This window comes from Ranitomeya imitator, chromosome 3 (assembly GCF_032444005.1).
Source record: "Ranitomeya imitator isolate aRanImi1 chromosome 3, aRanImi1.pri, whole genome shotgun sequence".
In the NCBI taxonomy this organism is placed as follows: Eukaryota; Metazoa; Chordata; class Amphibia; order Anura; family Dendrobatidae; genus Ranitomeya; species Ranitomeya imitator.
The window spans coordinates 11,876,167-11,892,661 of record NC_091284.1 but is presented as its reverse complement, the minus strand read 5'-3'; the positions used below and the strand labels follow the sequence as shown (position 1 = coordinate 11,892,661).

Here is a 16,495-nt window from a genome sequence, read left to right as displayed (position 1 = left end):
GATGTGGAGTCTCTTCCTTTTCTTGCTGGTAGCTGTGCTGGTGGAGGCCGTGGATGTGGAGTCTCTTCCTTTTCTTGCTGGTAGCTGTGCTGCTGGTAGCTGTGCTGTGCTGGTGGAGGCTGTGCTGCTGGTAGCTGTGCTGCTGGTAGCTGTGCTGGTGGAGGCTGTGGATGTGGAGTCTCTTCCTTTTTTTGCTGGTAGCTGTGCTGGTGGAGGCCGTGGATGTGGAGTCTCTTCCTTTTCTTGCTGGTAGCTGTGCTGGTGGAGGCCGTGGATGTGAAGTCTCTTTTTTTGCTGGTAGCTGTGCTGGTGGAGGCCGTGGATGTGGAGTCTCTTCCTTTTTTTGCTGGTAGCTGTGCTGGTGGAGGCCGTGGATGTGGAGTCTTTCTTGAGCATGATGGACACTTTTTACAATGGCGGTTGCTCCTTCACTTCTGGGGGTCAGTTTTCTGCTCCCAATATATGGCCTAACCAGGGATTTGCCCAATTCCTCAAGAAATAATCGTCTTTTATGCAGCTTATTCCGGTTCCAATCGGGGTCGATTTCTCTCCATAAGACAAATGCATTGTATGCAGAAACGTCCAGTATGTTATAAAATAAAATCATTGGCCACCGATCGGTTTTGCGTTTGCATGTATATGTTGATATTGCTTGGTCTAAAGTATAAACTGCCCCCTTTGTGGCATTATAATCCAAAATAATGTCCGGCTTTCAGTCTTCTCTATCACTTGCGGCATTGTCATGGTGCATTGTGCTCATTACAATTACCGGCTTGGTATTTTTGGAACATAAGAAACAACAGTTGTATTTTCCGAAAAAAAAAAAGTAGAACTGTACACCTCTCTCTTTGCTAGGGATACCTTGCGGTAGTTCAGGTTTGTTTTCTCTTATAGTACCCAGCATGGTAAGTTCTTTTTTTCTTCAACATCTGGCCTAGTTGATGGGATGTAAAAAGTTGTCACGTGTGACATTTTGTCCTTTTAGTCCATGAGTCAAATTGAGAACACGCATACCCGGATTTTTTTCAGGTCTTTCACCAGGGTTTTTCCTGTATACACTTGAACATTTAGAGCATATGAACATAAATACTTGATTACTGATGACAGTGAAACCCCCAGCCTTTGAATGATAGAGAACCAGTCTCCTCTCTCACAAACAGCAAATGGATAATACTAGATAATTACTTGTTTACTGATAAGAACAGTGAAACCACCACCATTTTGAGATGAAGTACACATAAAAAACATAACTTTTGCGGTCAGAAATAATCAAGAGTCCTGTAGAACAGTATAAAATGGTATTGGGTCATATTGACCCCAACAGTACAAGGGTAACCATCAGCGTGTAGCAAAAAGTAAACAAAAAAAAAAATATAGAGAGCTCCACAAATGAGAAATCAAGATACCACTAGTTTCAAATCCTCATATAAAAAAATCTACAGGGTCTCAAAAATAAATTTGGGTCATATTGACCTGAACAGTACAGAAGGGTTAAAGGGAATGTTGCAGGATGATAAGCAGCAGATGCCAGCAAGCGGAGATTGTATCTGTGTGAAGACAGGAGATGGATGTTAATTCCCGGCCGTTGAAATAACTGCAGCTTCACGATGCTTTAGGTGCACTGAAACTTTTGCTGCAGGGAGACGCGTGCAAAACCCCACACACATATACAGAACCGTTCAGTAATTCTACTTTCTCTGGATCCTCAGTCACCAATTCCCCATCACCTCTACATCTGCAGATGTTGGGGTTTTTGTATGTATAGAATGTTTGGGGATTTCTCTTTCCTTCCTTGTCAACTTGTTAAAAACCTACCAGGAACACAATAAATGAACAATTGTGATCCACAAAAGTGCAGCAGAAGTATATTAAAAACAAATTATTTTTTTAACAAGAAGTACAATAGACAACATACATAAAAATACTAAGGTGCCTCTGTACAACCTGAACACAAAAAAAACGGACAGCTAGAGGAAGACACTAATTAATATCAAGAGCAAAAAAATGGGCACGTATAAATCCCAAAGTACAGATATTATTGGGTACAGGAGCAGAAAAATACTAGGAATATATCCAATTGACAGAATAATATCCAATTGAAAAAATAGCAAGCCATGCCGATAGTTCCCTATCCAGTATAAATGTCACAATAATACGTACCTAATTCCGTGTGCAAGACTGGCAGGATAATATCACCTATAATTCACATATATGACTCTAATTCACCTGCACTTGTCATCATATAATATCCGCAATAGCTAAATGGTACTATGCGCCCCTAACAAGACAGTGTGGTGAGCTTCCTGTCCTACAATACAATCTACTCATGCTGCCGTACGTACAACTTACAATAAGCATGCGACTTAAATTAACCCCCATTCACCCTAGTGCAATGTCCGCTGTAGCTGAATGCTACTGTATGCCTCCAACAAACAAGTGCGGTAAGCTTCTAATCCAATGCATATTACCTGTACAAGCTGCCGTACGTGTCAGCCAATAAAGCCATAATGAGCCCCCTGTCCCACACGTATTATCTGCTCCGTGTCTCCTCGTAGAATGCCTAGCCGAAGTGGCGTGCTGAATCCGCCTGCCCCGACGCGCGTTTCGCGTGATGCTTCTTCCTGGGGGTGTGTCTTAGGCGGTGAGTCTCATAGGACGTCCAATCAGAATGGTAACAGGCAGGGCTACAAAATGCTCGTCATATTGCACCTACCCACTGATTTCCAAAGCATCGACCGTATAATAGATCCTAATAACTAGTTCAAGTACTATCTTGAATATTCCGGATATCTAGGCAAGATGTTAATAGTCTCAGTGTTCCGGAACCTGATATATTGATAAATTAACAATTTTCCCGGTTATTGATTGATATGTGGTTCCATAGCACGTATTAACATTGTGTCACATCCATCCAATGGAGACAATACAAATCACTACTGGTGTAACACCAAGAAATGTTTTCCGAAAAACTGAGACATATCCATATAAACATATACATTATCTTTGATCAAAACGCTACAGGCTAGAGACAATGTAGTCTAAACAAGGGGGGGAGCTGACTGTGATTATACCAAAATAAAACAAATGAGTCATGAAAAATGCATTATAAAGTGATAGATAATGCTAAAATAAAAAAATAATAATAAATTATAAATAAAATAACACCAAATAAATATGTGCAGTGTAGCAATAAAAATAATGTGAGAATAAAAACATATACAACCATTGTGCCTGTGAGTTGGATTAATTAGTGGACTATATGAACATGATGAAGCCTCGTGCAGGTTCATAAAGTGATACGGCTCCCATGTGAATACATTATCGGAATATATATAACTATAATACTGGTCACAATGTTCCAGGTGCGATATAGGGCGGAACTCACACACCCCCCCCCCCCCCCTGCAGAAAGGGGGCGGAAAACGCCACCACCAGCCACCATTGGAACAAAACCAGAAATGTGCACCCACTTATTGTCATTGTGATTAATATAAAAATTAAAAAAAAATAAATTAATAAAATAAACAAAAAAACAAAACAAAACGTGAAACCAAATTCTTGGTGATATGAAATTTAATGTGCAAACCTAATATGTTAACAGTGAAAGTGAAAATTACTAAAACACCTCAATAAGGTGCTATATGAGCAGTTAATATATCATAAGGTGACAAACCCATCAATACGTTCGATATGCTTCATATTCGCATTATCTGCAATCCAATTGAAACGTGAATCAATAATAATGACCCCAATATCTCTGGTGTCCGTAAAATTTAGCTCACTTGGGAAGATTAAAAAATGTCTTTTATCAAGGCATAATCTAAAATACAGTCAAAACTCCACAGATGATCTTATATCACAACAATATACCATACAGTCTGTAGAATAAGATATATATATATATATATATCTCCACAATAAGATGTCCCAAATAGTCCACAAATGTCTCTTCTCCTGATAAATTATCCTGTCACGATATTGTCCATCAATGGGTCGATGCTTGGAATCAGCTTCTTAAAGGAACATGTCCATAAATTCCCAGATTTGTCCTCGGCATCCTAGTTATTAATAGATTTAGTAGGTCAGAAGTTATTGCCATTTGTTCTTTCTTTCTCTCTTTTTCTTCCAAATCCATCCAACAACCAGATGGACCAAAGAATATAGCCCAAAACCAAGGTTGACCGTGTATATGACCGAAACATACCTAAATAAACAAATTGAAATTAAAAATTGCACCATGTGACAAATAGATAAAACAGCTATGGGAAAACCCACCGTACTAAATAAAACCGATGCTGAACAAACACAAAGAGAGAACCTATTATAGAAATCTAATAAAACCACAAAAGTACATAAACTCCCTCACAAAAATGCACTGAAACCCAAATTCTCATTTAGGCCCTGTGGGGTCAATGTACCTAATCTATAGATCCATCGACTTTCGACCTGGGCAAGGACTTTGCCCAGGTCACCTCCTCTGGGTCCCAATGTAACCACGTCAATACCCTTCATCTTCATGAGGTAGGGATTAGAATCATGAAACTTCTTATAGTGTCGAGGGATGGTTTTTAAGGTGGAGATGTCATCTGTCGTTTTTGCCTTTGCTATATCAAGATGATGTTCCCGAACTCGAATCCTCAGTTTGCTGGTTGTGAGGCCTATATATATCTTGCCACATGGGCAAGTTAAATGATATATGACCCCTTTAGTTGTGCAAGTGATAAGCTTTCTAATATCATAACTTCTGGACCCATTGAAATTGGTAAATGTCTTGGCTTTGACACAATTGGCACACACCTTACAACGGCCACACGGAAAGAAACCCATGATATTTGAGTCCCGTCCTTTTGTCATTTTTCCATTACCTACATAATGGCTATGCACCAGAATATCGCCAAGGTTTCTAGATCTCTTGGCCACTAAAGAGGAGGCAGCAGGTAAACACAGTCTCAGAGTAGGATCCGTATGTAAAACCGACCAGTGTTTTTGAATTATACGCCTAAATTCGAACCATTTATTGTGGTGCCCCGTGATGCACCGAATCTGATTATCATTGTCCCTCTTAGTTTTAATCTGATTATTGTACAAAAGCATGTTTCTAGGCGTATTTTTGGCCCTAATATACCCTTTCCGTATCATTTTGTGACTGTAACCCCGCACCTTAAATCTATCGGTCAGTTCCCTAGATTGTTTCTCAAAATCATTCGTATCTGAACAAATACGTTTAACCCGCAGAAACTGACCGATAGGGATGCCCTGTATAGTAGATTGTAGATGGGCTGAGTGCGCATGTAGTACAGAATTCGTGGCTGTCTTCTTGCGGAAGACATCAGTAACAATGTCCCCGTTGGGCAAGGCACGTATCCGCAGATCCAAGAAATCCACCATCCTGCCACTCACAAAGGTAAGCTGGATATTAAGACTATCCTGATTGAGGCTATTCATGATATTCAGGTCAACTGCTCTTCCCTCCCATACGAACCGGATATCATCAATATATCTCATCCACTCTTGGATGAGACACGCCTGGGGGATGGGATTGCAAAGGAAAATGTCCCTTTCCCATGCCCCCAGGAACCGGTTTGCATAGGAGGGAGCACAGCAGGCACCCATGGCGGTTCCCTGCATCTGCAGATACGTGCCCCGCCCAAAGACAAACACATTGTGTGTCAACACAAACTCCAGAAGCTTGAGAAGCAATTGAACAAGATCTCTGTCCAAATTGCTCGACTCCAGATATGACGCCACCGCCTTGATACCATCCGCGTGTCTTATGGATGTGTACAAGGCCTCCACATCGGCCGTTACCATGACACTATTGGGGCCAAGATGTAAGTTGTCCAACCTGCGCAATGCTGTGGTGGTATCTTTTATATATGATGGGAGTTCACTCACCAACGGTTTGAGATAGTGATCCAAGATCTGTGTAATGACCTCACATAAGCCCCCATTGCCAGAGACTATGGGTCTCCCAGGTGGGTCACTTGGATTTTTGTGAATCTTGGGAATTAAATATAGTGTTGGCATACGCGGGTGCATTTTTTCAATCAAATCAACCAATCGTTTGGGAATAATCCCATCAGCAAAAGCTTCCTCCAGGATACCACACAATTCATCCTGGAATGTTTTGATGGGATTGGTACTCATCTTTTTATAACACTCCTTGTTGTCCAACAATATATATGCCTGTTTCTCGTATAAATGATGTGGCCACACGACAAGGTTACCACCTTTGTCGGCGGGTTTGAAGACCACATCATCCCAACTTTTTAGATTTTCCAATGCTTGTCTATCTGATTGGGTCATGTTTGAGTGACCAAACCCTTTCTGAGAAAATTGTTCAATATCCCTAGACACTAGTTTGGTAAAAATATCTACCGCTGGGCACATATTTAGAGATGGAAATTTTTTGGATTTGCCAATTAAATGGTTTGGGAAATTGCTTACCTTACCAAGATTATTTTCTAAAGCCAAGGCCTCCAAATTGGCCAAGGCTTCCTTCTCCTCATCAGTAGTAAAATCCTCATCACCTTGACCTTTATAATGAAGTTTTCTCAAGATTAATTTTCGTGAAAAGAGATGCAGGTCCTTAATCAATGTAAATATGTCTGGGGAATATGAAGGACAAAAAGTAAGACCCTTTTCAAGAATACCAATCTGCTGTTCAGATAATATATGTGACGACAAATTAATCACCTTGTAGTGGTCATTCCTTTTAAATGTTTTCTTTTTAAAGAAGTCATTGGTTTTAGGATTGCCCCCATGTCTGGTACGTCCAATCCAAGGTGTAATTTCCCCTATTTGCTTTGAAGGCCCAGCGTCTGACATAGATGATACTGAACTGAAAGAGGCACTTCTAGATAATTTGTCTGTCTCACCCGATTTAAGTCCTTGCCATTTATATACTCTGTTGTTCTCGTAATCTGAGACATCCCTTTGATATTTTTTACTTTTAATAGAGCATATATCTTTTTCCCATTTTTCCAAATCATTACCAATATCTTTGAGGAAGGCATCAACATTCTTTTTTCATATCTTTCTTAAAAGTATCCTCCAATTTTCTTAGCTCCTCCTCAATTTTTTATTTTTTTTGATAGATGTGGTATTGCTATCAATAATTATTTGGAAAAATTCAAGTGAGCACATGGTAGCAGCCCTTGTCCAGCGATCTATCAATCCTTGTTCCCCAAGATCAAATGTCGGAAACAGTTGCACCCTTAGACCTCTAGGGATAATCTTTTGGCTGACATAGTTTTCCAATGCAGTTTTTGTCCACCAAATTTTTGTTTTTTTTATGTACAAAGTTCTTATATTGTTTCATTAGATCTCTCTCTGTGTTTGTAGCATCCATTGAAGGTTGTGAGGCACCTGCACGAAACATATCCGACGCTTTTTGTCGCCATGAGGATTCTCTGGCGGAAAAGTCCATTCTAGTAACGTGGGCCAACTGTCTGAAGACAGAAATATAAACTGTAAGCATAATGCCCAATCCCATAACCCCTTTACAAGGGGAGTAGGCAACACTTTATATAGATCAAACACCTACCAGGAACACAATAAATGAACAATTGTGATCCACAAAAGTGCAGCAGAAGTATATTAAAAACAAATTCTTTTTTTAACAATAAGTACAATAGACAACATACATAAAAATACTAAGGTGCCTCTGTACAACCTGAACACAAAAAAACGGACAGCTAGAGGAAGACACTAATATCAAGAGCAAAAAAATGGGCACATATAAATCCCAAAGTACAGATATTATTGGGTACAGGAGCAGAAAAATACTAGGAATATATCCAATTGACAGAATAATATCCAATTGAAAAAATAGCAAGCCATGCCGATAGTTCCCTATCCAGTATAAATGTCACAATAATATGTACCTAATTCCGTGTGCAAGACTGGCAGGATAATATCACCTATAATTCACATATATGACTCTAATTCACCTGCACTTGTCATCATATAATATCTGCAATAGCTAAATGCTACTATGCGCCCCTAACAAGACAGTGTGGTGAGCTTCCTGTCCTACAATACAATCTACTCATGCTGCCGTACGTACAACTTACAATAAGCATGCGACTTAAATTAACCCCCATTCACCCTAGTGCAATGTCCGCTGTAGCTGAATGCTACTGTATGCCTCCAACAAACAAGTGCGGTAAGCTTCTAATCCAATGCATATTACCTGTACAAGCTGCCGTACGTGTCAGCCAATAAAGCCATAATGAGCCCCCTGTCCCACACGTATTATCTGCTCCGTGTCTCCTCGTAGAATGCCTAGCCGAAGTGGCGTGCTGAATCCGCCTGCCCCGACGCGCGTTTCGCATGATGCTTCTTCCTGGGGGTGTGTCTTAGGCAGTGAGTCTCATAGGACGTCAAATCAGAATGGTAACAGGCAGGGCTACAAAATGCTCGTCATATTGCACCTACCCACTGATTTCCAAAGCATCGACCGTATAATAGATCCTAATAACTAGTTCAAGTACTATCGTGAATATTCCGGATATCTAGGCAAGATGTTAATAGTCTCAGTGTTCCGGAACCTGATATATTGATAAATTAACAATTTTCCCGGTTATTGATTGATATGTGGTTCCATAGCACGTATTAACATTGTGTCACATCCATCCAATGGAGACAATACAAATCACTACTGGTGTAACACCAAGAAATGTTTTCCGAAAAACTGAGACATATCTATATAAACATATACATTATCTTTGATCAAAACGCTACAGGCTAGAGACAATGTAGTCTAAAAAAGGAGGGGAGCTGACTGTGATATTTTATTTATATTGGTGGTGTTTTATTTATAATTTATTATTATTTTTTTATTTTAGCATTATCACTTTATAATGCATTTTTCATGACTTATTTGTTTTATTTTGGTATAATCACAGTCAGCTCCCCCCCTTTTTGAGGAGACCCAGGAATACCAGCTAAGAGGGTATTACTGGGGTAGTATATGTACCCCACACCTTCTATACCCCATGTACTGGAGATTACAGGTGCAGTCATGGCCAAAAGTATTGACACCCCTGCAATTCTGTCAGATAATACTCAGTTTCTTCCTGAAAATGATTGCAAACACAAATTATTTGTTATTATTATCTTCATTTAATTTGTCTTAAATGAAAAAACACAAAAAAAATGTCCTAAAGCCAAATTGGATATAATTCCACACCAAACAAAATAAAGGGGGTGGACAAAAGTATTGGCACTGTTAAGGCCCCTTCACATTAAGCGACGCTGCAGCGATACCGACAACGATCCGGATCGCTGCAGCGTCGCTGGAGAGCTGTCACACAGACCGCTCTCCAGCGACCAACGATGCCGGTAACCAGGGTAAACATCGGGTAACTAAGCGCAGGGCTGCGCTTAGTAACCCGATGTTTACCCTGGTTACCATCCTAAAAGTAAAAAAAACAAACACTACATACTTGCCTAACGCTGTCCGTCCTCCAGCGCTGTGCTCTGCACTCCTCCTGTACTGTCTGTGTGAGCACAGCGGCCGGAAAGCAGAGCAGTGACGTCACCGCTCTGCTTTCCGGCTGACTGACGCTCACAGCCAGTACAGGAGGAGTGCAGAGCACAGCGCTGGAGGACAGACAGCGTTAGGTAAGTATGTAGTGTTTGTTTTTTTTACTTTTAGGAAGGTAACCAGGGTAAACATCGGGTAACTAAGCGCGGCCCTGCGCTTAGTTACCCGATGTTTACCCTGGTTACCAGTGAAGACATCGCTGGATCGGTGTCACACACGCCGATCCAGCGATGTCAGCAGGAGTCCAGCGACGAAATAAAGTTCTGGACTTTATTCAGCGACCAACGATCTCCCAGCAGGGGCCTGATCGTTGGTCGCTGTCACACATAACGATTTTATTAACGATATCGTTGCTACATCACAAAAAGCAACGATATCGTTAACAATATCGTTATGTGTGAAGATACCTTTAGAAAAATCCTGTGATGCTTCTGTAATTAGTGTAATTAACAGCACCTGTAACTTAAGGTACCTTCACACATAACGATATTGTTAACTTTATTTCGTCGCTGGACTCCCTGCAGACATCGCTGGATCGGCGTGTGTGACACCGATCCAGCGATGTCTTCACTGGTAACCAGGGTAAACATCGGGTAACTAAGCGCAGGGCCACGCTTAGTAACCCGATGTTTACCCTGGTTACCATCCTAAAAGTTAAAAAAAACAAACAGTACATACTTACCTACAGCTGTCTGTCCTCCAGCGCTGTGCTCTGCACTCCTCCTGTACTGGCTGTGAGCGTCGGTCAGCCGGAAAGCAGAGCGGTGACGTCACCGCTCTGCTTTCCGGCCGCTGTGCTTACAGCCAGTACAGGAGGAGTGCAGAGCACAGCGCTGGAGGACAGACAGCTGTAGGTAAGTATGTACTGTTTGTTTTTTTTAACTTTTAGGATGGTAACCAGGGTAAACATCGGGTTACTAAGCGCGCCCCTGCGACCAAACAGCGACGCTGCAGCAATCCGGATCGTTGTCGGTATCGCTGCAGCGTCGCTTAATGTGAAGGGGCCTTTACCTGTGGCACCTAACAGGTGTTGGCAATAACAAAATCACACTTGCAGCCGGTTGACCTGGATTAAAGTTGACTCAACCTCTGTCCTGTGTCCTTGTGTGTACCACATTGAGCATGGAGAAAAGAAAGAAGACCAAAGAACTGTCTGAGGACCTGAGAAACCAAATTGTGAGGAAGCATGAGCAATCTCAAGGCTACAAGTCCATCTCCAAAGACCTGAATGTTCCTGTGTCTACCATGCGCAGTGTCATCAAGAAGTGTAAAGCCCATGGCACTGAGGCTAACCTCCCTAGATGTGGACGGAAAAGAAAAATTGACAAGAGATTTCAACGCAAGATTGTGTGGATGTTGGATAAAGAACCTCGACTAACATCCAAACAAGTTCAAGCTGCCCTGCAGTCCGAGGGTACAACAGTGTCACCCCGTACTATCCGTCGGCGTCTGAATGAAAAGGGACTGTATGGTAGGAGACCCAGGAAGACCCCACTTCTTACCCCGAGACATAAAAAAGCCAGGCTGGAGTTTGCCAAAACTTACCTGAAAAAGCCTAAAACATTTTGGAAGAATGTTCTCTGGTCAGATGAGACAAAAGTAGAGCTTTATGGACAAAGGCATCAACATAGAGTTTACAGGAGAAAAAAAGAGGCATTCAAAGAAAAGAACATGGTCCCTACAGTCAAACATGGCGGAGGTTCCCTGATGTTTTGGGGTTGCTTTGCTGCCTCTGGCATTGACCTGCTTGACCGTGTGCATGGCATTATGAAGTCTGAAGACTACCAACAAATTTTGCAGCATAATGTAGGGCCCAGTGTGAGAAAGCTGGGTCTCCCTCAGAGGTCATGGGTCTTCCAGCAGGACAATGACCCAAAACACACTTCAAAAAGCACTAGAAAATGGTTTGAGAGAAAGCACTGGAGACTTCTAAGGTGGCCAGCAATGAGTCCAGACCTGAATCCCATAGAACACCTGTGGAGAGATCTAAAAATGGCAGTTTGGAGAAGGCGCCTTCAAATATCAGGGACCTGGAGCAGTTCGCCAAAGAAGAATGGTCTAAAATTCCAGCAGAGCATTGTAAGAAACTTATTGATGGTTACCGGAAGCGGTTGGTCGCAGTTGTTTTGGCTAAAGGTCGTGCAACCAAGTATTAGGCTGAGGGCGCCAATACTTTTGTCTGGCCCATTTTTGGAGTTTTGTGTGAAATGATCAATGCTTGGCTTTTTGCTTCATTCTCTTTTGTGTTTTTTCATTTAAGACAAATTAAATGAAGATAATAAATAATTTGTGTTTGCAATCATTTTCAGGAAGAAACTGAGTATTATCTGACGGAATTGCAGAGGTGTCAATACTTTTGGCCATGACTGTAAGTGGGTATTACTGGGGTATTATATGTACCTCACACCTTCTATACCCCATGTACTGGAGATTACAGGTAAGAGGGTATTACTGGGGTATTATATGTACCCCACACCTTCTATACCCCATGTACTGGAGATTACAGGTAAGAGGATATTACTGGGGTATTATATGTACCTCACACCTTCTATACCCCATGTACTGGAGATTACAGGTAAGAGGGTATTACTGGGGTATTATATGTACCCACACCTTCTATACCCCATGTACTGGAGATTACAGGTAAGAGGGTATTACTGGGGTATTATATGTACCCCACACCTTCGATACCCCGTGTACTGGAGATTACAGGTGTTGTAATTGGTCTCTTCTTGTATCAATGTGACCTGTCAGGTGTAATCTTTCAAGGAGGCCGCACACCGCTCTGTGATCAGAGTACGACCGGTTTATGGTCCAATAAACCCCGAGGTTCTGGATGAATGAAGGTCGAATGTTGCACAAAATCATAGTGTCTGATTCATCTTTTTTTTTTTTTTTTTTTCAGAGGGAAGCATGAAGGGCTCTAACATTTCCTGGCTGACGGCTGCGCTGACTTTGGTCTTGATAAAACACAGTGGACCTACACCAGCAGATGACATGGCCCCCAAACCATCACTGATTGTGGAGACTTCACACCAGACCTCCAGCAGCTCGGATTGTGGCCTCCACTCTTCCTCCAGACTCTGGGATCTGGATTTCTAAGGTCTGCTGTGAAGTCTCCACAATCAGTGATGGTTTCGGGAGCCGTTTCATCTGCTGGTGTAGGTCCACTGTGTTTTATCAAATAAACACATGAAATAGTCTTTACAAACAATAATCTATCTAATGAGTTTCACTTTTTGTATTGAACTGAAATAAAGTAACATTTTGATGATCTAATTTTGTGGTGTGTGTGTTTTCTCTAACCCTGGACATTTCATATTTTACTGCAGACTTTGTGTTTCTCTCCCCAGATCCTGAATTCTCTGTATCTTTTCCTGGTGCATATGTTACTATTGGAATAGTGTTTACAGTCGTGGTGATCACTTGCATTGCTCTGCTAGTAAAGGTGAGTGTTTCTGTATCATCCAGCACTGACCTCCCCGATGCCGGTCACTACTCCTCATCGTCCAGCCCTGACCAACCTGTTGCCAGACACTGCATCTCGCCCATCATCCAGCACTGACCTCACGGATGCCGGTCACTGCACATTCCTTATCCTCTCCTGTTCGTCTCCATTATGGTGTCTCCTGTACAGACCAGTGACGGCAGTGATAGTTGTGGTCTCTGGGGCTCGGCCTCTATACGATGCACAGAGCAGATCTCTCGCCCCGGTGAATTCACTGCCCCGGTATTGTCCATTATGTTCATCCAGCTCAAGTGTGAGACCAGTTACAGTAATTATAAATGTCTTACAAGAAAACAGTCTCCACACAATGTCATCACAGCCCGTCCTATAAAGTATCATCTATACCAGTGTTTCCCAAACTCCTGTCCTCCCGGACCCCAACAGGTCATGTTTTCAGGATTTCCATGGTGCTGCACAACTGAGAGAACTCCTGATACTTCCATCACCAGTGCAATACTATCAGGAGTTCTCTCAGTTGTGCAGCACCATGGAAATCCTGAAAACATGACCTGTTGGGGTCCGGGAGGACAGGAGTTTGGGAAACACTGATCTATACCAAAAGGAAAGAGAAAACTGGAGTAAATGAAACAATTAGTGATATTTCAATTTTACTCAGTTTTTGCTGGAACAAAATGCTGCCGAACAATAAAGAAAACCCCCGACCTCCGTACAAGTCGATCAATAAAAGAATAAAACCCGCGGTCAGAGTCCACTGCCCCCGGACCCTTTCATTACATTCATTTCATTGTGGTTGTGAAGACTGTGAATAAACGTGTTTACAAAATGTGTAGATAACTGAGGGTCAGCGATGATTGTTTCCATGAGGATTTCACTGAATCTATATATGGGACCAGTGCGAAAACGAGGATGTCGGCACAGGATGCTGGGAGGTGATAACTAATGACTGGACTAGATGTGGAGGTGACCGGTGTCTTTTCTTTTAGTGCTGGTGTTGTAAGAAGACCGAAGATATGGAGAGACGCCCAGAAGAAACCGGAGGACGGATCAGCTCCTCACAGACAGGTACTGATCACATCTGTGTATAGTGATTGTAGGGAGGATGGAGTTGATGAGGTCCGGGGGTCTTGTCTCCCGGTCACCACCTGGTATATACATAAATTTGTGGCCAGATCTGCTGCACAATCCACAGATGTCGGCGCTGTAACCCAGAGTGTTGTGATGGAGGGAGCTGTGATATGTGAGAATGAGGCGACCATACAGAGCGCCCCCTAATTATATAATCTCATACACCGCTCCCGCTGGATGTGATGGCTGCAGTCGGTGCTGCTTCGTCAGGCGCTGTCCCCGATCTTCTGGGCTATAACACAATCCTCTCCCACCTATGTCCTCTCTCCTGGTTGCCTCCTTCCTATCCGGTTATTACTGAGGTCTTGTCGTCCCTCAGACATTACCCCTTCTGTCTTGTGGAGATTTATCACACAGAGGCCTCTAATAACCGATTTTATTTACTTATAGATCGTCCTGGAGAGAAGAGTCTCCTCATCAGGATCCGCAAGATATGGGGGAGAATAAGGGGGAATCCAGAGTATGAAGAAACCCTGCAGAGAGATGTAGAGATGACGGACGACCACTCTGTACCAGCGGCAGAGACCGGGAGGGGAACCCTGTAACACTACATGTACTTGTCGCTATTCACTGGGATTACTGGATGGAGAACTCTGGGGTTTTGCTCTTAGTGTTTTGTACATGGAATTGTCCTGGCAATTATTTTTTTTCCCCAGTCAGACAATTTGTATTTTTATCAGCATTTTCATAACTACCATATATACTTGAGTATAAGCCGAGATTTTCAGCCCAAAGTGCCCGTCTCGGCTTATACTCGAGTCACGGTAGCGGTGGGGTCAGCGGGTGAAGGGGAGAGAGCATGTCGCATACTCACCTAGTCCTGACGCTCCCCCTGCCGTCCCACGGTCTTCGGTGCTGCAGCTGTTCCCCCTATTCAGCAGTCATGTGGGACCGCTCATTAGAAAAATGAATATGGACTCCACTCCTACAGGGGTGGAGCCGCATATTCATTTCTCTAATGAGCGGTAACGGTGACTGCTGATAGAGGAAGAAGCTGCGGCACCCGGAGACCAGCTGTCCGGGAGAAGGAGCCAGGGACGCCAGGAGCAGGTAATTATCGCATATTCACCTATCCCCGTTCCACACGCCGGGCGCCGCTCCATCTTCCCGGCGTCTCTCAGCTCTGACTGTTCAGGTCAGAGGGCGCGATGACGCATATAGTGTGCGCCGCCCTCTGCCTGATCAGTCAGCGCGGAGAGACGCCGGGATCGGACGCTGGGAGCTGCAAGCAAGAAAGGCGAGTATGGCATTTTTTTTTTTTTTATTGCAGCAGCCGCAGCAGCGGCACAGATTTATGTGGAGCATCTATGGGGCAATAATGAAGGGTGCAGAGCACTATATGGCACAGTTTTATATGGCACAGCTTTCTATGGGGCAATAATGAACGGTGCAGAGCACTATATGGCACAGCTTTCTATGGGGCAATAATGAACGGCGCAGAGCACTATATGGCACAGTTTTATATGGCACAGCTTTCTATGGGGCAATAATGAACGGTGCAGAGCACTATATGGCAGAGCTTTCTATGGCACATCTATGGGGCAATAATGAACGGTGCAGAGCACTATACGGCAGAGCTTTCTATGGCACAACTCTGGGGCAATAATGAACAATATGGAGCATTATATGTGGCACAGCTTTATACGGAGCATCTATGGGGCAATAATGAACGGTATGGAGCATCTATTTTTATTTTTTAAATTCACCGGTAGCTGCTGCATTTCCTACTCTAGGCTTATACTCGAGTCAATAAGTTTTCCCAGTTTTTTTGTGGCAAAATTAGGGGGGTCGGCTTATACTCGGGTCGGCTTATACTCGAGTATATACGGTATTTAATATATTTTTAGATATGTATATATTCACTGTATATATAGACAGATGTGACAGGTGTATTTGTGATGTTTGCCCTTTTTATAAAGAGAGATTTCTATGTCTACATCTATATGATGGAGAATAAAATGTTTCTCGTCTTGGAGTCGTTCTGATTACCGCCTCATTTCTTCACCTGCAGTAGATCGTCAGCAGAGGGAAAGTATTGGGGGCTTCACGATTTATTTGCCTCGATGACAATTTAAGAGCCTTTAGGAAATATGGATGTAATTTGTGTTAATATATGAAAATGTCAAACATTTGACAAACTTGAAAATGTAGCAATTTTTAATACTTATGCCCTTAACCAGTGAGATGTAGCACAAAATAGTTAATAACATTTCCCACATACTACTTATCATATGCGTTATTTTTAAAAACATTTTTCTCTAATCACCTCCCCCGACAGCACACAGGAGGTTGCCTCCCCATCCTAATTGGGGACAGGAAACAAGAGGTTTTAAATGGCCCTCCCTTTCCCT

At 42.6% G+C, this 16,495-nt stretch overlaps 1 protein-coding gene across 1 annotated transcript in view; it reads left to right on the top strand.

The window, feature by feature from the left end:
• The window catches only part of LOC138671891 (uncharacterized), a 71,676-nt gene extending 55,591 nt beyond the window's left edge, over positions 1-16,085 (top strand). Inside the window, exons 3-5 of the mRNA XM_069760019.1 lie at positions 12,904-12,998; positions 14,003-14,081; positions 14,535-16,085. Of these exons, the coding sequence (XP_069616120.1) occupies positions 12,904-12,998; positions 14,003-14,081; positions 14,535-14,689 (329 nt within the window). The 3' untranslated portion in view covers positions 14,690-16,085. The remainder of the gene's footprint in view (positions 1-12,903; positions 12,999-14,002; positions 14,082-14,534) is intronic.
• Positions 16,086-16,495: the final 410 nt, after the last annotated feature.